Source organism: Amphiura filiformis, chromosome 1, assembly GCF_039555335.1.
Source record: "Amphiura filiformis chromosome 1, Afil_fr2py, whole genome shotgun sequence".
NCBI lineage: Eukaryota > Metazoa > Echinodermata > Ophiuroidea > Amphilepidida > Amphiuridae > Amphiura > Amphiura filiformis.
The window spans coordinates 66981959-67004120 of record NC_092628.1 but is presented as its reverse complement, the minus strand read 5'-3'; the positions used below and the strand labels follow the sequence as shown (position 1 = coordinate 67004120).

The 22162-nt window shown below is 36.3% G+C and overlaps 1 protein-coding gene across 2 annotated transcripts in view; it reads right to left on the bottom strand.

Annotated features, from left to right (window-relative positions):
• Positions 1–3022: 3022 nt before the first annotated feature.
• Positions 3023–22162, bottom strand: part of LOC140151481 (integrator complex subunit 1-like) — a 56023-nt gene continuing 36883 nt past the window's right edge. For both annotated transcript variants that reach the window (XM_072173836.1, XM_072173845.1), the window contains exons 28-44: positions 21324–21386; positions 20669–20851; positions 19864–20017; positions 19324–19446; positions 18238–18463; positions 15540–15812; positions 15284–15371; positions 14521–14750; positions 12709–12855; positions 10712–10825; positions 9924–10113; positions 9131–9258; positions 6887–7152; positions 5997–6067; positions 5328–5419; positions 4845–4954; positions 3023–4273 (exon numbers count right to left, since the gene is read on the bottom strand). In XM_072173836.1, the coding sequence (XP_072029937.1) occupies positions 4134–4273; positions 4845–4954; positions 5328–5419; positions 5997–6067; positions 6887–7152; positions 9131–9258; positions 9924–10113; positions 10712–10825; positions 12709–12855; positions 14521–14750; positions 15284–15371; positions 15540–15812; positions 18238–18463; positions 19324–19446; positions 19864–20017; positions 20669–20851; positions 21324–21386 (2598 nt within the window). In that variant the 3' untranslated portion in view covers positions 3023–4133. The remainder of the gene's footprint in view (positions 4274–4844; positions 4955–5327; positions 5420–5996; positions 6068–6886; positions 7153–9130; positions 9259–9923; positions 10114–10711; positions 10826–12708; positions 12856–14520; positions 14751–15283; positions 15372–15539; positions 15813–18237; positions 18464–19323; positions 19447–19863; positions 20018–20668; positions 20852–21323; positions 21387–22162) is intronic.

Genomic DNA, 22162 nt, shown 5'->3' with positions numbered 1-22162 from the left:
AACTCTTTTACCATGTTTACTTTTTTTTTCCAGTACAGAGTGGATGTACAACCGAACAAAACTTGATAAAACCGAAATGCTATTTTTTAAGACTATCAAACCAAAGATCACAAGTCCAAATCCTACATGTCAGTATTTTTTTATGTCCCTAAAGAGGTTATAAAGGGAGTGATTAGAATTTATATAGCCAAGGAAAATATGTCATATTGAATTGTCACACATTGGGGCAAAATAGCGTACCTCAGTTTGTTAGTAACAGACCAAAATTGAATGATAATCTGCATTAAAGCATAAGTGTTACAAACGTAGAATCATTTATTTAAGAATACAGTAATCCAGAGGTACACTATTTCATTTCACCTCCTACCTTGAGTGACATACATTCCTCTAAGGATGGAATTATATCTTTACCAATTTTGGTACTTGTATTAGAATCAGTTGTATGATAATCACACAAATGTATTCAGTAATTTGGTCTATTTTGAGTGCAAGAAAGATTGTGATAACTGCCCCCAAAATGGTATTGAAATTATGAATAAATAAATGAAATGTTAAAAGATTTTGGTTTTGAAATGATTCCGTAATTCGTTTCTGGTTGATCGGGCACTTTCTTAACTTGTTTATAATCCTAACCCAAGCCTAGGGAAAGTCATTTACGCGAAAGGCTAAAAAAATAATGTCTCAAAGCCCTTGGCAGTTTCAAAACCGAATGCAGGGTTGATTTTATAAAGATCGTTTACACAACTGAAGTACAAATATCAATTGTTTTAAACCTAAACAATGCGAGTATCAAATAAAATAAAAATTTTCATAATATTTCTTAAAATTTCATGATTTTACGGCAAAAAAGGGAATAAATGAATTTGTTGTTTCAGCTCAAAGAAAAACAAGCGGGCGCTTTGAGACAGCATTTTTTAAAGCCTAATGATGGTTCTCCTACCAGCCCATGTGTATCGGGTTGGCTCACTGATATATCAATATGCATACTTTTCTGTGGAAGGACTGCCTCTTTACTTTCTCAGATATAGAAGTAAGTACACATACAGCCACATTCATTAACATGCAACATTTTGACATGGATAACAAAGCTACAATCAACTTCTCAGAGGAAGAATGGCATTACGTCAGCCTGCTACGCTCATTGCTTTAGTCATTTTTTGTAATTTTGAGAACAAAGTACAAAATATGGTTCAAGCATGCATTTAAACATTTATTAACCAATTTTTGCACAAGAACAAATGATAATGATACAATATAATGAAACATGACTAATCCGAAATCATTAGAGTGATTGCGTAGCTGATGTATGCTTGAACCACATTATTCTTTGTTCTCAAAATTACAAAAAATGACTTAGGCAATTAGTGTAGCAGGCTGACGATTAAAGTCACTCAATCCAGTTGAAATAGCAGCAATATTGATTTTGAACATCTTCCTTTAAATAAGTTATAGCAGATATCAATCTTTCTTGCACTCATATGTGACGTGTCATGTCAAAAGGAGACACTTTTGGGCAGGTTAGCAATTTTAAGGTTTTTACATCTCTTAAATATAGAGATATTTTGCTCCACAACGCCGTTTCCCCAATGAAATCGGACATTCCTAAGCGAAGATATTGAGTTTGTAAGTTATGGTATTACAAAAATTGGAAATTGAGATATCGGCCTTTAAAAATATTATTGACAATGTTGAGAGTAGGAATTACCTTGAAAAGGTCTCAAAAATACAAGATGTCAGTTATATTCCGGTCTGAAACTACCAGACAATATTTTAAACATTAATAACATCACAAATTCGCAACAAACCCAAATTGTGAAAAAATCACTACCGGGCACATTTTTGCCTATTTCTCCATTTACGATCCTGCCCAAAAGTGTCTCCTTTTGACATGACACGTCACATATTAGGGTATGTTTGTACTATATAGATTCACCTTGATGTAAAATATTTAAATATGCACTGTGTTGTGTACAACTGAAATAAAATTAATTTATGACAAAAACATGACTCGGTTTATTTTGTGTTTCAGAATTATTTATTACAGTGATGAAAATAAACATGATTTTATAAAATACAAAAGAATTACAATTTTGTGTAATTCCTAGATTGTCATACATTATAATGAATAATTCGACCTAATACAGCAATACCATGTTGACCAGTCTCAGACATTTTGTTGGCTGCATTTTGTTAACAAAGAGTCTGAAACATTCAAATTGTACAAAATCCATGACTGTATTACATTGGCATGAAACAGGTGACCAACACCAGTTACCTGCATCAAGCATTCATGATTTTCTTTTTCTTTGCACTAATTTGGATTCAATTGTTTAAATCGGCGAAGTGGCCAAGCGGTCTTAGTAAAGGTGCTGTAGTCTATCACTGATTGGTTGAAGGCATTAGTTTAAAAACCAGGTTTTTGTGGTCAAGCCCACCTGGTGGTAAACTTCCACCAAATGTTGATATAAAATTGGATCGATTGAGCCCATACTTATTGGTCGAGCTATGAGTTTTAAAATATTGGACGAGACATACTCGAGTCCAATATTTTAAAACTAATAGCGAGACCAATAAATATTGGGCGTAAAGTATCCAATTTTATCATTATAATGTTTTGGATCCAATATTTTCACACACTTGGATTCATCAAAACATAATGCTTGAAATTGTTCTCCAGTTTCCTTCAAAATGTTCCAGTCAGGTTTATCAAATCAAGACATCAAGGATTTTTCCTAAGCCTCTCCCTCATCCCTCCACTGTGATCAGCACAACAAAGGTCACCAATACACAGTACACAGAATTCTTTGCAACGACAATCCTAGGTTCCAAAATTGTGCATATAGTTGACTACACGTTTCTGTACATGCTAAGTCTTTGAAACAATACTCAATTTGCGGTATGCACATAAATAATATAAGAATAAACCTTCAACAACTCAAAGTTAATGGAATGGCTTGATAATTCAAAGATGTATGTCCATTAGTTGCTTTATAATTTATTCCATCTAGATAGCATGCTCCCAAATACATGGAAACTCATTAACACGAAGTTGTGCGGAATTCAAATTTTACTTCTTGTTATCAGGAGTTCGTGTTATCCAGTTCTAATAACATGTGAAATGTATGCTTGGGAATGTAAAACATACTTCTTGTTATCATGAACTTCATGTTAAGAGGGTTCGTGTTAACGAGTTGCCACTGTAACTATAATCGAGTTTTATAATGGAGAGCCCACTGTTTCTCTTAGACCATGCTTACATCAAGAACCACTGGAATAAACGTACAAGTGGACTTAAATGTGTTTATTAAAAGCATGTGTACGTTGTTAAGGAATAACCCAAAAGATTGAAGGAGGGAGGGAGGGAGAGGTCATCTATGAAATAGAACTGTGATGCTTGAGCACAAACTACCTTTGTATGTGACCCAATTTTGATGTAATTAAATGGATCAACAATAGAGGTTATCTGCATCCTATCCTATCAGCGACTGCTATACCTTGTTTAGAAGTACCTGCATGTGCAACCATGACTGCTTCAAAATAGCCCGCCAAAGTCATGCAGGTAACTCCGAGGTTGTGCATTGAATTTGTTTGAATGAGGAATACTACGGGAACCAGCGCCTTTTGTTAGAGGTCACGCATGAGTAAAGTGGATAACTCTATATTAGGTGAATGTTCATGAATCTGTCACACTACCAAAAACTGAATGCAAAACTTTGATTTGAAGTTTAAAATAATTCTATTTCATTAATGATGTTGTGACCTTGTAAAATATCTATCATTCATTCATACACTCAATGTAACATGTATACATCCATTCCTAAGTAACATTCCCACATGATTTCACTACAGGTCTTCACAGAACATAACCCATCGTGTACATGTAACATACACAGCGTAAGATGCCACTACATGAGTGCAACTGGTCAGTTTCTCAAAGATTCCAACTATGCCAAGAAGGTGCTTGTGAACCAAATGTTGCACTATGGCCACAAATTAGTTGTACAACCTTTACTGATCAATTCATTGAGTCATTATTTCAGTTGTGATGCTCAGCACAAGTGCACATTGAAGGCAACAATACACTTTCCACAGTGATTTTATTTGGTGCCATAGACTAGCCTATTACATGTCCTTTATTTTGATGTGGCTGCTGCTGCTGTGGTAGAGCTGTCCATACTGAGTAGTTGCATAGTCTCGGCTATCAGAGGTACAGAGTCTAGCTTACTATTCACACCAACACTAAAAGCTCGCTGCAGAATAAGCTCAGCATGTTCTGTGGACAAATAAAAGCACAATATAGGTAAGGGTCTATACCATTCTGGACTTGCGGGCTTTTGGTAGTCTACCTATGTTTTAACTATCTGTTTTCATTGTGGAGAGACAAGTGCAGATTTACAGATGCTTTGAGACACTGCACTGAAATGGATACTTAAGCCTCAATGGAAAGAAACGGTGTTTCTGATTATAATGTTCAAAAGCGAGTTAAGGTGAATTGCCTTGATATATTCCGATGAATGTGCTGCAATAAGACTCCTAAGCACTGACAAAGGCTTATATAATGTATAAGGGCATCCTGATAGTGCTCAACAAGAATTGGTGTTACAATAATACTTGTTTGTATATGCTTGGATCTGTAATTCATTTGCTCAAACTCCATAATGGCGCCTGGATTAACTTAGTTTTTATCAGAAGCACTCTATAATTATGTTTGTAGACGAGGTTTTACAGTAGTGCATTACAGCACAGCATATTTACCTTTTAATGTGCATTGTGTAAATAATGTAACAAACAAACTGTGCATCACTCTTGCATAATCCCCCTACCATTTAAATGTTTCTAGTTACCTTGACAGAGTAATGTGAACTCGGGTAGGTTTTTGAGAGCTGTTTGGATTACTTCTTGTACATCACTGTTTAGAGTGTCCAAATAGGCTGGCAGGAACTTACTGGCAACACTGCAATGTGACAAAGTCATTACAAAGGGTAAAATAAACAAATTAGTTTTGAAATAAGTCTTTATCAAGAAATTCTGATAGCAAGATATACCTAGATTAAATCAATTTTATCTATATAAAATTGTTTCTTTAAAACACTTTTTAAAGTGTTAAATATTTAAAGTTGGGTATCTCACAAAAAGCACATACAAAGAAACAAACGCATAAAATCAGAAGAGTGAATCCCTTTTCCAAAATAAATGTACTACTAACCGTCCAGCACATAATTTTGATCAGGGTCTGATGCACATGATTGACATCACACACATACTACGCAATGACTGCTTAAAAGAATTTGCACTATACAATACATACACCTCAACACATATCTTACCTTGGATCATGTCTGATGTAGCGTATAACCAGTGTGAAGGCTTGTTGTCTACAATCTTTGTGAGGTGATGTCAAAAGTCTCGATAATTCAGTCTAGAAAATAAATGAACATTTTTACACCCACATTAGATCAGACATATTGGGAACCCTGTTTACAAATTCTCTTTATTAGCTGCATGTGCAGCAAATGCGTCATTTCACCAAATTCATGTACATTACTCCCAACCAGCAGCAGTCACTTTTACATTCACAAAACAAACATACAAACAAACTTGACAAAACAAAGCAGTCCCAGTGGAGAGAAAGGTATTTTGAGGCCTGCTTGAGAGACTCATTTGTGACCTTATTCTTAATTATCTTGCAGATAATGATATTCTTTCTATCAATCACCCCCCCCCCCCCAATTAAATGTTTCCTCAGACCAAGAGGGAGCCTTGATAGAAATGATTTAAACTAAGTTTATTGAATTTTTCTTGATTTTATCTTGGCGTTAGATCGAGTTGGCCATATAATTAGGGTTGCCAATCCTGCGATTTGGTAGCACAATTGGGTGACTTTTGAAGATTTTCCTCGCAACTTTTGAACATTTCTTGCCCCATATAAACCAATACAAATTTTTTTAATTAAACTTTATTATTTGTCCCGTGATATAAGGGCTACAATTACTTACCACAAAATGTTGTAAGATATCAGGATTTTTAAATGAAGTCTCCTCCAAGTCTGATAATGTATTGGCAATTTCTGTAATACACATAATAAATTCCGGTAAATGTTGATATGAGGGAAGAAAGTGGTGGAGAGAAAGCAAATTGTATTCATCAAGTAAAATAACTTTCAGATTGGTAGCTTTGTTAAGTTCATATTTAGGCTCTTCAGCATGCAACTAATATATATAAAAATTCAAACTTTTATCAGGAAATCAAATTTATCACAAATTCAAATTTTTCAGGAAGTCAAATTTAAAATTATTTCTCACAAACCACATTTGCACTTCATGAATGACATGGCAAATAAATGTGACGTGTCATGTCAAAAGGAGACACTTTTGGGCAGGATCGTAAATGGAGAAATAGCCAAAAATCTGCCCGAGGGTGATTTTTTCATAATTTGGTTTTGTTGCGAATTTGTGATGTTATTAATGTTACAAATATTGTCTGATAGTTTCAGACCGGAATATAACTGGCATCTTGTATTTTTTGAGACATTTTTGAGGTAATTCCTACTCTCAACATTGTCAATAATATTTTTAAAGGCCAGTATCTCAATTTCTAATTTTATAATACCATAACTTACAAACTCAATATCTTCACTTATGAATGTCCGATTTCATTGGGGAAAACGGTGTTCTGGAGCAAATATCTCTATATTTAAGATATGTAAAAACCTCAAAATTGATAACCTGCCCAAAAGTATCTCCTTTTGACATGACACGTCACAAATAAGGATTACATGGTTTGGTAGCGATTAACAGTTTTCTTGTCTTTCTCAACAATCATACTCTTCCGCTTATAAACTAGTCAGAGTCCAAATTATCTGCATCTTAAAATACCAATGACATACCTTCCAAATCACTCTCTTTGCTCAGTCTCTCTGCATAAGGCACAATATCCTCTGGTTCCCAAGTTGTATCTGACGGTAAAGAACCAGGGACAGGAGAATATGTATCTTCCCTTGACCCTACTCCTGGAATGTCATCCATTGTACTGGTTGCTATGGGTGCGGCTTTCATACTGGCTCCTGATTGGTCCTTAGAGGTGCCTGTCAAAGTGATGCCTGCCAAGAGGGACTTGAGTTGTAACAGGTCTGGATGTACCTGGGTTAGAGAGCTATCAGATGAGAAGTAGAGATGGAAATGTTATATACAACATCAATTACAATCGTACAATTACAATCATTTTGAAAGTCTGTGAGATGCTTTAGTTTTCTGTGTCATTCTGCATCACTCAAAATTTACACTGTGTGTCAGATGATAATGTACCATGAGTGAGGTGTGTATACAACAACTATGCAAGTAAGGTAATCAAAACTAACATTATATGGCGGCATCTGTAAATATGTTTTGGATAGATATTGATGCTATCCTGTCCCAAATGTGAAATAACATGCTCTGAGCCAGAGAAATGAATTGTATGTGGCCAACTGAGTCACTTTCTGATTATCTTAGTTATTAGTATCTTGATTTCCCTGATTTATTTCCATTTAAGGTGGCTGTGTACTCTCAGACATGCATGTAGTAAAAGTGCAATAACTTTGTAATTATTCGCGCAAGACATATAAAAGTATACATTTTTATAAAGGCAAGACATCAATAAATCTTAATATAAATACAGATTTGGGGTAAAAACAACAATTATGAAGAAAATCACAAAAAAGTGAGTTTTTGGCAATATTTGTTAGGTACATCATAACAAAAAAACGCTCTTTCCAAAATATTTTATTTTGTTTTTAGCTCAATCTTGAGGCTCCATTCCAAAAACGGTTTTTTTAATTTTTTTGATATTGGCCTTAATTTTTGAGATATTGACCATATAAGGCATCAAATTGAACTTTTAAAATTCACAAACGCCTATTTGCACAAAATGATGCCTAAAATCGGAAATAGACCAAAATATAAAAAAATGAGAAAACCGTTTCTTGAGTCGATCATGCTTTTTACAATGATCATATTTGCTTACCTATAGATGCTGTATTTATTGAGTTATCGTGTACCTAAATCGTCATTTTACCGAGAAAATGAACATTGAAATAATGGCCGTTAAAGTTTAAAGTGGTCACATTTTGCCCTTTCATCGAATCTCACAGGAGAATGCGGCAGTTTTTGTTTTTCTACCTTATATTATGTGAACATCGGGTAAATCCACAGCCCGTTGAGAAGTTTGAGCGAAATCCATTCATAACTTGATATTCAAATCGAGGAAAAGAACTTGAAAAAACCCACATTTTATCAGCTAAAACGGAGCCATTTGACCACTTGAAATTAGTGTTTCCAAAGGATGCGCCACGCATGCAGATAAGCGTCGCGTATCGTAAGCGTATCTGTGCGTTAACAAATTGCGCGACACGCATGCGCGATGCGTTGTTGTTGCGCGTGTCACCCGCTGATACAACAAAGATTTTCTCTCTTTTAAAATTGCAAACACGAATGAAATAGTGAAATAAAATCCATAAAATAGCGCAGCTGGAGTTTATAAATCTGGATTTTCTTTCCCTGTATTTATAAAAAACATAACAAAGTAACAAATATCAAAAAAGCTCAATTTTGCGAAAGAAACAACGTCTTGAGTACACAGCCGTGTTAAACAGATTCCATAGCATCACCTCTATTGAGGAATAAAGGCAACACCAACTGGAAAAGTAATACCACAGCTTAATTCTAGGGGGAGGGGTCATATAATTATTGCACAGCCCCACTTAGGGCTTAGCCCTAAGTGGGACACATTTTAGCAGTGAATTTTACCATATATTCAAGTATGCATTCCAAGGGGAATGACGAGGTTACACATTACAATTCCACATGTAAATTCAAACTAACAGGTTCCCTAAATTCTTGTTATTTTTTCCCAAATAGGTATGAGTTCATCTGTCAGTGTCTAATTATGATGGTTAAAGTGTTACAACTTTGGATTGGGGGAATAGATGTATCCTCATCTCACAAAAGACATGGTCAGGTGACAGGTCAAGAACTTGTATTCTACCATTTTGGTTCTGTACAAATTCTTGCTGATGATACAACATAACCCAGTACTACCTGCCACACAGGGGGAGCGGAGGTATATTTACGTGCTGACTGAATGTTCAGCTTACCTTAGTACCGATGCATATTGCTGCATGAGTGGTTGTGCTTTGGTAGGGCTATGGCATGTATATCTGTACAGTAATTTAATGAACTTCTTCACCAAGGTATCCAAGAAGCGTTTTGGTGCACCATAGCGCTAAAATTAAATAATCACAAGCAAATTGATTAGATCATAGCACTGTTGAAAAATTAAAATGATGTACAGTAGACCTACAATGATGGAAGATGTGTGCCCTAGTCTAAATGCCTTGTCTTGTTTTCATGTAACCAGTCAATCTCTGTATGTTTCTTCTCACTTTATGGGTTTTACTAGTTTACATATACTTGTTCCATTTATGAAAGGTGCCATAGCTTGATAAGCTAACTCCTTGTGAGTTTTTTCTATGGCTAGCTGTTAAAATGTTTTTCCATGTAAATATTATTTTGTTGCTGAATCAAATTAGTATGCATTGTATTCCTACGACTCGTATGCTACAATGATTATGTTAAGTCACAAGGAATATGTTATTTTCTCAAAATCTTACTCTAAATATCACACACACAAAAAAAAACCCAAGAAATTTTGACGACACTATATGCCTGAAAGCAATATCCAATTCATGAATGCCCAATACATTAATACTTGGGAAAATACATTGTGGTATCGAGATGACAATGCATGTTATGTGGGATGCAGCTATGAAAAAGTCAGTTTTAGAATATTAAGTTTGAGTTTGTTTCATGTCATCCAATAACATATCTAGTTATTCTAATGCTCAGGTTTTGTGGGAAACAAAGAGTGGCATGCATGCCGAATCATACCTGTAATAACTGGAAGTATGCTTCTAATACAGCATGCAATGACTGAGAATCTTGATCAAATAATGTAGGCTCTAGTAGATCAAAAATACCAAGGATGTGATGAAAGAATCCTAGATGACCTCGGGCTTTAAACTCTCGGAAGTTGAGATGAATGCGCCCTTGTAGGAGAACACCAATCATAGAAAGTTGCCTGTAAAATTCAATTACATACATACAATACATCAAAAATATTATCAAAAAAAGGACCTCTTGCATACAATATATCACAGGAAACTGTTGACCAATGTTGTTTTCTCCAATCAAGTACCATATACCTATATCTGCTAGTGCAGCCTTAGTTGTACTTTATATTCTTTGTATCTTCATTCATTTTAATTTATTGCCATCAATATTCATTTATTTCCATTTCAACCTTTGATGTAGTAGGCCTTGTCAACTGAAGATTGTCCATGTTTAGGTGAAACAAATCCTGTGTGTCAACAATTTTCAAGTCTACAATTACACACGCTCACAAAGGGTTGCCAAATCTGCGATTTGGTAGCCCAATTGGGCTACTTTTGAAGATTTTCCCCGCGACTTATGACAATTTCCTGTCCCATAGAAACCAATGGTTAAGAAAAAATTGGGCAACTTATCAACATTGGCTCCCTCTACTTCCTGTACTGTAGTTTCCTGCCGCATAGAAACCAATGGTAAACAGAAAAATTAGGCGACTTTTCGATTATTTGACCTGCGATTTGGGCTGAAATTTTTTGGCAACCCTGCGCTCACAATGCATGAACACTTACCTAATCATCACAACAGGATGGGCTGCAGCTAGTTTACGACATGCCACATTGGCATCATCAACCCTCTGTCTATTGTCATTTCCTACTTTACAGTCTGCAAGAACACTTAATAACCTGGTGGAGGAAGTCAAATTGATTAAACACCCTGTCAATTTCTTGAAATGTCAATTCAAGTTTTATTTTGCTTTCAATGACACAAAAAAATGGCAACTGATACAATTTATTCTTTAACCCTAACACCCAACCCTTCTTTTTGCTATTGGAAGTTAAAGAAGAAACAAAAAAGGAGAGAAGATGAAGAAAGAAATTACTTGGCACCCCCGGGATTCAAACCTTTGACCCCCCATGCCATGCACACAATCACCAACCGGCGATTCCGTGAGCATATAGCACTTAGGGTGATTACATCATCACAGACCCTGGGATTCAGGTATGCGCAGTGGTTTTCATCGTGGTATTTATGGGTGTTAGGGTTTACAGTTGAATGGAAAAAGAGAAGAACACTGTTGCTTTAAAAAGCTTTTAACTGGAACCCAGACGTGTATTGAAACGTATCTCCCTTTCATGATATAAGTATACTCCAGTGCTGTACGGTGCAAAAACTGATTTAGGAGCCAATGGCGCCTAACTTTATAAATTTAGGCGCCCATCAATTTTGCTCACAAGTAAAAAATAATGTTTTCCAGAATGCATATATTCATAGGCATACATTCATACTATTGGATGGTACGGTATGCACACATTTTGCATTTGCTGGCGATTAAAAGCTTCAACAGTTGGTCGCCATTGAGCTCATAATCAATCTTCTCCTCCGTGATTTAATTTTGCTTCACAAATACAACAGCTACCGCCAATTTAGATACAGTTGGTCTACGAAAGGCATCCACACACTGTTGATGATGTTTACTTCCAGAATGTTTATTTAGAGTTTCACGTTTGAACGATGTAGATCCTGAAACCAAATCACTTCTGCCTGCTAATTTGGGATACGCCCGGCAGTATTTACAACCCATCTTGTCCTTGGCTTCATCATACTCCAACCAATCAAAGTTATCGGCCCATGTTGGTTGGAATTTACGTCGTTTAGGTTGAGCGGGTTGGGTAGAAGAATCTGCATTTCCGGATTTCCCCCACTGCTTCCATCATCAGTTTCAACACGAACTTCCGGAGCAACAGTATTTCCCGATTTGCCTCCAAAAAAATCCAACAATGTCCGCTTCGTTGCCATTATTAAACTCCTACTCCTGATAAACTTTCAGCCTATCACACAACATAAATAAACCAGCACACCCTCGATGTATTCACATGCAAAACACTCGACCGTACACTCTGCATTGGCTCACTGTGTAGCACATGTACACTTCACGATGTCAGCCTGTCTAGCCACGTGCGCTGAATATTCATTGTGTGACACAGCACGACATGCACAGTAGTGAGGCACAGCACCGTTGTGCAGTGTACGTGCTGAACAGTACATGCTCGCGGGGTCACGGGGAATCCCGGGAATGATGAATATTAATGATTACCCCTACCGGAAGTGTTGAACACTTTCGTGTTTCACTGAAAAATATGTGCCAATTCACCCGAATGCCAGTCGATTTTTGTGTACAAAATGAGCATTAAATGGATACTTTATGGATCACTCATCATCACTGTATATTTTTTGTTTAGTCTGTGAGGTAAATATTGATTAGCCCTGGCGACTAACATATGAAATGTTTAGTCGCCATTGGCGGTAAGAATTTGACTTTTGGTCGCATGGGCAAAATGTTAGTCGCCAATGCGACCAATTTAGTCGCACCGTACAGCACTGGTATACTCATAAGTTCACCCAAACTCAAATATTATTTGATTAGTCCATGCAATGTATATATTTGTTAAAAAACAAACTAAAACAGTTCCTATGTTGTGTGCTGCATGAACCACTTTGCTAAACATGTACGATTTATTATAGATAGGCTCCCAGATCTCCCAGTATGCCAGCCAGTGGTGCTTACCTGTGTGAAAGACCATCTACAGAGCTAGGCACATTACTAGACACATTAGGTTGTATAGCCAAGCTGCCCCCTGGTATGCTTTGAATAGACTCTGGCACTTGTAGGTATAATTCCAATAATAGCTGCTGGTACATCGGTGACCTTGCACTAAACACAAACAAACAAGAGATACATATTCAAATTAATCAGACCTTCAAAGTTGCAAGGGAAATCATGAATTAAAAGACTGCATTGGTCTCTTTAAATTTCAACATGGCTTAAATTTCAACATGGCTTGTAATAATGTAATAATGTGTACATCCATATCGGGAGGGTGGGCTTGTCGGCTGCTGCATGTGTCTCTTTTCATTTGTTGGCCTTGGGTGGATGCCGGACTCGTCCCGGGTCCCGGTCGCTTGGGGTCGTCCCCGGGTTGCCTGGTTTGGGAATGTTTTCTGTATTTCTTCATGTAGGCATTGTGGCTTGGGGATGATTTGGAGTGGCCTCCACGTGGCATGGGTCTGGTTTTTGTTCCTGGCTGGTAGGTGGGGGAGGCACGTGTGATGGCTGGCGGGTGCATCCTTGTGATGTGGATGTACACACAATATGTTTAAACAGTGCAATAGTATATCTTTTTATGTAATTGGCCCAATGAGTTGGAGGAGTCACACCTTTTGGTGACAGTGTCTTGATGCTTCTGACTCTTCCTGGCTAGCCCATTGGGTCTATTTTACTTTTGTTTCCTTTTGTATGTATTGCGTAATTTTACTTTGCTTTTTGATGTATTTTAGCCGAATTTGTAAAATAAAAATAAAAATAAATAAATAAATAAATTTCCTTATGAACTTTGCTAAATAGTGGTCCCTTAGTTAATTAAGTCATCATCACTACAAAGGGTACATATACTACTTCATCATTTACAATTCTATAATTACATGGATGTAAATTGGTTGCAACAGAAACTCCTAAAATATTAGAAAAAAGGAATATCTGTATTTTCAAGGAACAATTCAAAAATTCTGAAATCAGGTTTTTATCCTGAAAAGTGGCATCCACAATGTTGAAAATTAAGGGTTGCATTAACAAATTAAGAGCATGAATTGCTTACAGAAAAGATATCTAGCCAAGTGCATTGACAATTATTATGCACAATTTCTATAAACAATGCCTGTTTTATTCCCAAGGAATGTTAAGAACCAAAATAGGAAAATGTGAAACAACATCTCACCTTTGATCTAATCAGGTCAAAGGTGACATTTGTGAAATTGAGATACAAGCAAAGTTGCATAAGTAATGCTTGGTTTCCTGGACAAGTCAATGATGATAATAACTCAATTGTCAACATTACCTCCTTTGGTCTGGTTGCATCAGCTCAAGTCACATGTGACCCAATCCAGTCCAATCAGTCTCAAGTCATATTTTTCAACAAAATTCAGTTATTATCAGGATTATACGAAGTAAAACATTCCCATTCTAGCAGTCAAAACCACATCTTTATAACTGATTTGGTTGCAAAGTTACAATATTTTTACATGTTCATAATCTAACTATGACTAACTATAACCGTAACCTATTTCTTTTCCAAGTTTTGTATTTGCCAATATTGGCCTGAGCGAACTAAATCGGGTCACATATATGTTAAGTTTCCCAATTAATTTAATTCCCAATCATCACACAAGATGAACATGTGTGTACTTGTATCTACTACTCATGAAATTTTGCTAGGTTTCCTCCCCTTCAAAATGGTTATTGGACCATCTACAAGTATCATGGCTACCTGTCATACACGCCCATCTTCTAACCCTGGATGCCCTCCATGCATTGCCAACTCACCTTTCAGTGTTACTGCCACACTTATTCATATACCGCACTAACTGATCTAATCCTACAGTGTTACCATGGCAACAATTGAGTAGTAATGACAGTCTTGCTTCTATGGTGGCATATGACCCTTCCACTTTGACCTCTTTCTGCTGTTCTGACTCGGCTTCATTGACTATGTAGTCTGCCACAGCACAGAGCTGGTCTGGTGTCAAGCACAGGATATTCTCTTCTGAGTGCCTCTGTTGACAAGAAAATGTATGTAATGAATTACTGGATTCAGCAATCTAATAGAAATATATCCCATCATATATACTACAAAGATTATATCTGTGAACTCCACAGACCTACTACATCAACCCCGATGATGTCATCCAGCGTGACAATATCCTGGATTGTTGACTTGGCACTTCCTAGTAAGGCCACTCTGCCAAAGCACCAATCTATTGAAATGATATGCCAATCTCATTTGTCATTAGTTTTCAGTACTTAAGAAATGACCAACACTACACAAAATGTGTATACTTTATTAGTATTGTCAAAGGAAGCATTCCAAAAGAAAGATCAGATCATTTAATCCAAACTCACTGCCAACATTATAGCTTGATCTGGACCTGAACTATGAGTTATTTTGTTGGCATTACTATAATGCCATATTCAACAGAGCACTTTCTGAAAACATATATTCATGGAAAACTGCAGTGAGCATAATAATTTAGTTATACAATATACATATTTACTTCCTACTAGTTTCAAGTAAGTCAATTGTACAAACCTTTGAAGCCTTTGCATCCCTGCCTTGCCATATTTTAGGAATATGTATACAGGCCCACAAGAAATCAAGAACTGCTGTAGCATTTAACCTGGAGAAAATATAATCATAAAAATAAAATACCTTCAACATGTATAAATGCAACAAAGCCCTAAATCAAACAGTTGTTTGAGCCTATAATATATGTTTTTCAGGGTAATTGAACTAATTCATTGTCTCTCATATTTTTGTTTCACAGTTTCAATAACTAATACCTTACCTTTTATCTACCCTGTTCCTTCCTAGTAATTGATCAATACACCTGTGTAGTGTATACCAGCTAGCCTGGTGTGTCAGTAATGCTAATAGATATGCACTCCCTGGTCTCTTGCTTTCACTACATTCTGCCATTTTGTCTCTACTGCTACTGGACATTGCTGATGCAAACATGACCTCTTGTTGGAGGTCAGGACATGCTTGGGTAACCTCTGGGTCCAGGAGTGCTAACCAATCAATGAGTAGACCTGCTGTTGAAGAGAGGAGTCGTTTGGAGCTGAAACAAAATAAATGTAAGGATCAGAACATTCAGTAGGATGGAAATAGAAAAACATCAATTGTAAATTGATTTAATCAGAAGAAAAACACACTTTGACAATACCATTGGCTCACTGTTTGGTGAATTTATGGTACCCAACAACATGACAGATACAATTCATGACAGATTGGATGCGCTGCAACAACCAGAAGAACCCGAGGTCGAGGGCCAGGAGGCCATCATCAACTGTACAACTACCTTATATTAAACAATATTTTAAATCCATGTCAGTCAAGTTTTAGACTTAATCACAGTACTAATACTGCTCTTCTAGATGTAACTGATTATATCCTGAATAACATGAATGATGGTAAAGTAACCGGGTCAATTTTCTTAGATCTTAAAAAAGACTTTGACACGGAAAATCATGATCTTTTATTTGATAAATTGTATTCATATGGTATCACTGGCATGTCACTGGACTGGTTAAAATCGTATCTGAGTGGTAGATCCCAAGCTGTCAATATAAATTCTACTCTCTCTGATTTTAAAGATACTAATATTGGGATACCACAAGGATCAATATTGGGTCCCTTGTTATTTATTTTATTTTTGTTAATTCTTTACCAGAATCTGTTAATTGTAAGTACGTAATGTATGCAGATGATACAACTCTTTTAGTCAGTTCACCAGATCCAAAAATATTACAGACTAATCTCAAGAGTAACCTTGATAGGATAGCTGACAAAATATAATATAATGGCATTGATGTTTACCTCAAGATCACATTATGTTCTCTGTAGGTTACTTATATTGGGTAGTGAACTCAGGATAATATTCCTCATTTTCATGACATTGAAAAAAGGAGTAGTGGAACCATCAATGAAAGTTTTTGATAACACTGATATTAAATGAGATATTCAAGTATTTTTGTAGCATATTTATTTATCAAGCATTTCATTCATGCTATAAAATTTATTAGTATTAGAAATTACCGTTATTGTTTTGTACATTGTTATTTGGTTCCAGATGTCAAAGAGTGGATGTCGTTTACATCAATAAAGGCAGGAGAGGGGCAAATGGGGTACATCTTCATCACCAGAAATAAAGACTCAAGGCTTGGGAACACCTATACACAAAGAGTGGCAGATGTAAATCTCAAAACCTCATAAAGAAACAATCATACATGTGCACCTTCTTAACAACCTCATGGACTCAGATAGGTCAGGAGAAGCTAACAGAAGGCCAGCAGTTAGTAATAAGTGGGGGGTTCAAAGACAGCCATCAGGCAGTGAAAGTCATTCATGGAAGCTGTATTAGTGCAAGTGTGCTCTTATCTGATCATGAGGAAGCGGATACCAGACTTTTTTTCCACGCCTGATATACATCAAATGACCACCAGAGGGTTGTAATCATATCACCTAATACTGATGTTATCATTTTGTGTGTCTCTCATTTCATCAATATGTATGGTAAAGAACTATGGTTTCAAACAGGCACAAAGGATACCTTGAGGTTTACCCCTGTGTATTACACAGTTGGACAACTTAGTTGAGCGGCCTGCGATACAGTACCTTGGTTTCACACCTTGACAGGACACAACTCTACATCTACAAGGTATGTCTTAGTAATGATGTTTATCAAGTCAGCTTGGTGGATCTTGGCAGATTGTGAGAGATTTGTTTCCAAGTTATATGCCACTGCAGAAAATGCTCATAGTCAATTTAACAATATCTGTTATAAGCAGGAGCGTAATGAAGGTCTGCCTTCAAGATATGACATCCTCACCCTCTTGAATCTCTTCAGAAATATTCCATTCAAATTGATAATATAGTTTTGTTTATATAGTTGCTTGATGTTGTATTTTCTGAAGCACCGCATTGTAACTATCCTATGTTTTGGTGGCAAGTTAGAGCTACATGTATCTGTCAAATTTTCACCTCGCAACAATTTTCCCTATGACATTAGGGATAATCGATAATGGACAACCAAATGGCTGCCACACAACTGGGGTATTACATCACATATACAAAGCAAACAAAATCAAGAGTACCATGAACATAACCCTGATGAAACCAGTTGCAAAGCACAGCAAAGGCAAGCATGTTCCATGTGGCAACAATTCTGCACAAATCATTCGATCAGCCAACACAATTTTGACAAACAAAACTGCACTTTTGGACTGAGAACCTTGTTGTTTTGAGCAGAGGTCAAAGCTGTTTGGCTGAAAGCTGAGCAACCATTCTCAGACATTAGAATTGAATTGTTACAAGTTATTCCGTTATCACAAAACTTCCTTGTCGGCTGAACTTGGAAATAAACAACTTGATCCTAGGTCATGCACCCAGCTGAAGAGAAGACAAAATTAAGGTGGTAACTTCAGTGGTTTCTATTTAACTAGAATAATTGCACCAGAATTTGACCCTTTTCATTTTAAAATTACCTTGGTAACTGCTTTGGTTCATCTTCTTTCTTCACATCTTCCTTCTTAACATGACTGACATGTTGAGGATCTTGTTGCTGATGATGTAGAAGCCTTGTCATCATTTGAATCCTTAGTTTGGCTTCACCTGTTCTGCTGCTTCCTGCTGCTGTACATTGTCTTGTCATGCAGGCATCTAGGAGGTATTCTAATTGATCACTATCATTGGCAAGCAGTTCTCTACATGCTGATGATAACAAACAAAACAAAAGTGCAATTTTTACAAATGGTTTTGAGATTTTTTCTATAGACTCTTCTATTATCATCATCTGAAACCATTGTATAAAATCATAAAACGTTTTTTCATAATTAAGCGACTGGGAGAAACCCCTGATGTCAGCATAAGTGCACAGCTGTAACATAATAATAATACAACCACATTTATAAGTTTTACATTACGCAGAGACTCAGGGCGCTGACATCAAATAACAAACAGAAACTGCTATCAAGTAATACATATGAAATAATACAATATATATCAAGCAATACCATGGCAAAGCAGCATCCGTAGGATATTGTGAACAAATAAGTTTTTCAATTGAATTTTAAATTGTACAATAGTTGATAAGTTCTTATAAGGTAAAGGCAAATCATTCCACAGTTTAGCAGACATTGCATGATTGCCATATGAATGAGTAACAGATGAAGAAACATGCCCTCTTTCAGGCAATGATCAGTTAAATGATGACCTAACTGTGAATGAAGCACCTCATCTACCTTATTGAGTCATCCAACATCTTATTCATTACACACAAGTATACAACTAGCCAAGAGGGCAATGATCAGAGAGTTTGGATAAATAAGCTACGGGACATTAAGTCTGTTTCACTTCGGTACTCAAGTAGGTTGTGACTTTGCTGGTTGAAGTATTTCATCATGGATGCTAACCTAATCTTGTAAAGCGTAAACACACCCATACAAAGGGTAGTGTATTCGCATACAACCACATAAAAGCACATACGTCGCTACTAAACTTGAAGTGCAACAAAGTGTAGACACATAATTCACAAGGAAATCACAGCATGTAATGTCACAAGGACAATTTACCATTTTCTAAGTCTGCTTCCTTCACATTTGTCTTCTTGACTTCTCTCACCACTTGCTTTATCAATTCTCTTCTCTTCTCTTTAGCTGTACCAGGATTTGACAACTCCCCCAAATTCTTCTCCACTGCAATAAAAATAGTTTCAAATCATTAAGATTCAAGAAAGTCAGAAGAGGGAATATGTTCTTGCACATAATTGCTTGTTCCCAATGAATGAAAAAACAGCATTTAATTGCTTTTACTACACTTTTTCAAGTGCAAATTTCTTGACCATAAAATTTGTATTATATCGCAAATTAAAAAAAAAAATCAAAATTATTTGATATCATCAGGACATTCCTCATTTTCAGTATGCAATTTGGTGTGTCTGATGCACTCTCAGGTCCCTCAAAAAATACTGTACAAAGGTGGGTGCCCGAGCCCTGAACATAGATATTCCACTAAGCAAACACCTCCTTTCTCTTTTCCTCTTTTTTCACTTAACTACACTCAATTGTGTTTATTTGATAACACACCTCTTCCACATCACTTATGTTACTCACCTGGAGCAGTTGTCTGAGTGCTTGATAAAGATTGTTGACACCTGTGTAATGTACTGACAAGTTGGCCTGTATGTGTTGCCATGGAGCCTATCAGTGCGTTCACAATATTCAGGAGGTTACCGTCTGAAGGACGATGTGATTTCTTCAGAATATCCTGCAATCATATAGGCAAATGCCAAAGCATGTTCATTAAATAAACATTAAGCATTACTTCCTTGCTCAAGAATACAAATACACATGTGATTTCCCATTATTTGTTCTTTATGTTTTTGCATTCTTCTTTATATTTGCATGCATGATTTACTTCCAATTCCTTATGTTATGGAGTCTAATACATATGATGGGGCTGTTAATTTCATGTTTTGTATTGTTTATTCACATTCCACATTTCAAGTAATTCAACTAAACACTACGGTAAAAACTCGATAGTTAGCATATGTGCTTACTATCAAGCGCTTTTAAAACATGCAAACATGAAGAGCCCCATCCAGAAAAGTGTTTAAGGGTTTTGAGCAAATCATCAATACACATAGTTATATACGAACAAGTAAACCAGCAAATGTGTGTCTCAACCCCATTAGCTCAGTTGGTAAAGTGCCAGACTTTGGTACAATTTCATGTTTTCAAAAGCGCTTGATAGTAAGTACATATGCTAACTATCAAATTTTACGGTATTACTCTTGCCACCACAGAGATTAGACCCAAAGAGTACCGACTCAAAATTGCCCTGTGTGTAACACTAAGGAAACTCAAGTTCAAATCAATAGTACTGTTATCATCACTGCCACATATCTGAATTACTTACCTCTCTAGCTAGAAGTATACTAAATAATGGCACAGCAAACTGTTGATAAGCCATGAGAGCTGCACCAAACTTGTCTATTCCCATAGTGCTAATGATGCTGGACAAAGCTGATAAGATGTCATTAAATTTGCCTGGATGTGACCCTTGAGTCTTCCTCAATTTCTGGATATCAGTGAGCATTTGCTGTAAGGTATACATAAAACAATTTGTTATTTTACAACTTTTAACATTGATAGAAGCTGTGCACTTCAAGTGTGGCACAACATTTGTGTTTGACTTGTAGGCATGGTCTGAGACTAAGTGCACAATGATAAATTTCTAAAATAGGATCAGCCTTCAGTTTCACCCATTGTAATTTCTCTTACCAATTCTCCCCTTCACCTGCTAAGCAAACATTTATGGACAGTCTAATGTCAGAATGGTGAGCATTGGTAGGTCAAGAACAACAGCTACTAATCTGTGTTTACTTCCAATCATAAAAAGGAAAAATTTGGTTTTGCAGCCAATGCAAAACAAGCCAAAATTATAAAATCAGTATAGTTCTTCACAGAGTCTGATGGTTGCTGTAACATCTGTTCATGGTCTCTCCGATATTTAAATAATGAACTCTAATATTTCTTGTTATCAATTTAACACTACATCATTAATGCATTACCTGTTGTAGTTGTCTGAAAGCCTGGCCATTTTCTAACTGAGATGTAGGTCCTGTTTCAAACACCTATATAGAAGTGAAATGGGTAGTAAAATGGGAGAGTGTTAATATTACCACTTATATACCAAGAACCATAAGACCCACTGAATAAAATGTGAAAGATTCTATTGAGTTACTCAAAATTTCAACATTAAGAACAGGTATTGCATAACTTTGCTGAATGTTCTTTTTCTGCTTCCAGTATTGCCACATTTCCAAATTGATGTTATGCCAGATAATTAACTCTTGTTAAAACCCCAGATTTGAAAAGGGGAATGGTATACAAATATTGAATGTTTATGAGTTCAATGGTAAGAATATTTTCATTAGGTGAAATATGGACTGTTCCATTCAACGAGGCTCTCTTGCTTCCACTTAAATTTTATAAATAACCAGGAAAACAAAATAAATTAAAAAGTATCTAAATTCATATTTATTTTAGGAGCAACACCTGCACCTAGTATTGGTGAGTCCAGGTGGAAACCTCACGCTATACGCTCGCGCATCTGTCAGCGACGCTATGGTATCTCCACATCCGTTCAATGGAAAAATAAATATTGCATGGATGCAGAGTGCAATAGTCCTTTTGCAGCTAGCCGCTAAAAATAGCAAAAATAATTAATAGTAGTCGGCCAATCAAATGACAAGAAACTTTGTATTAGTTATATAAAAACTATTCTAATGTACATACTTGATTGTTTTAGCAAGGCATATGAGGCATCATGTCTAACCACACCTTATGTAGAGCACAGGTTAATTACATACAGGTATGCCTGGGTTAATCTCACTGAATATTATTAACT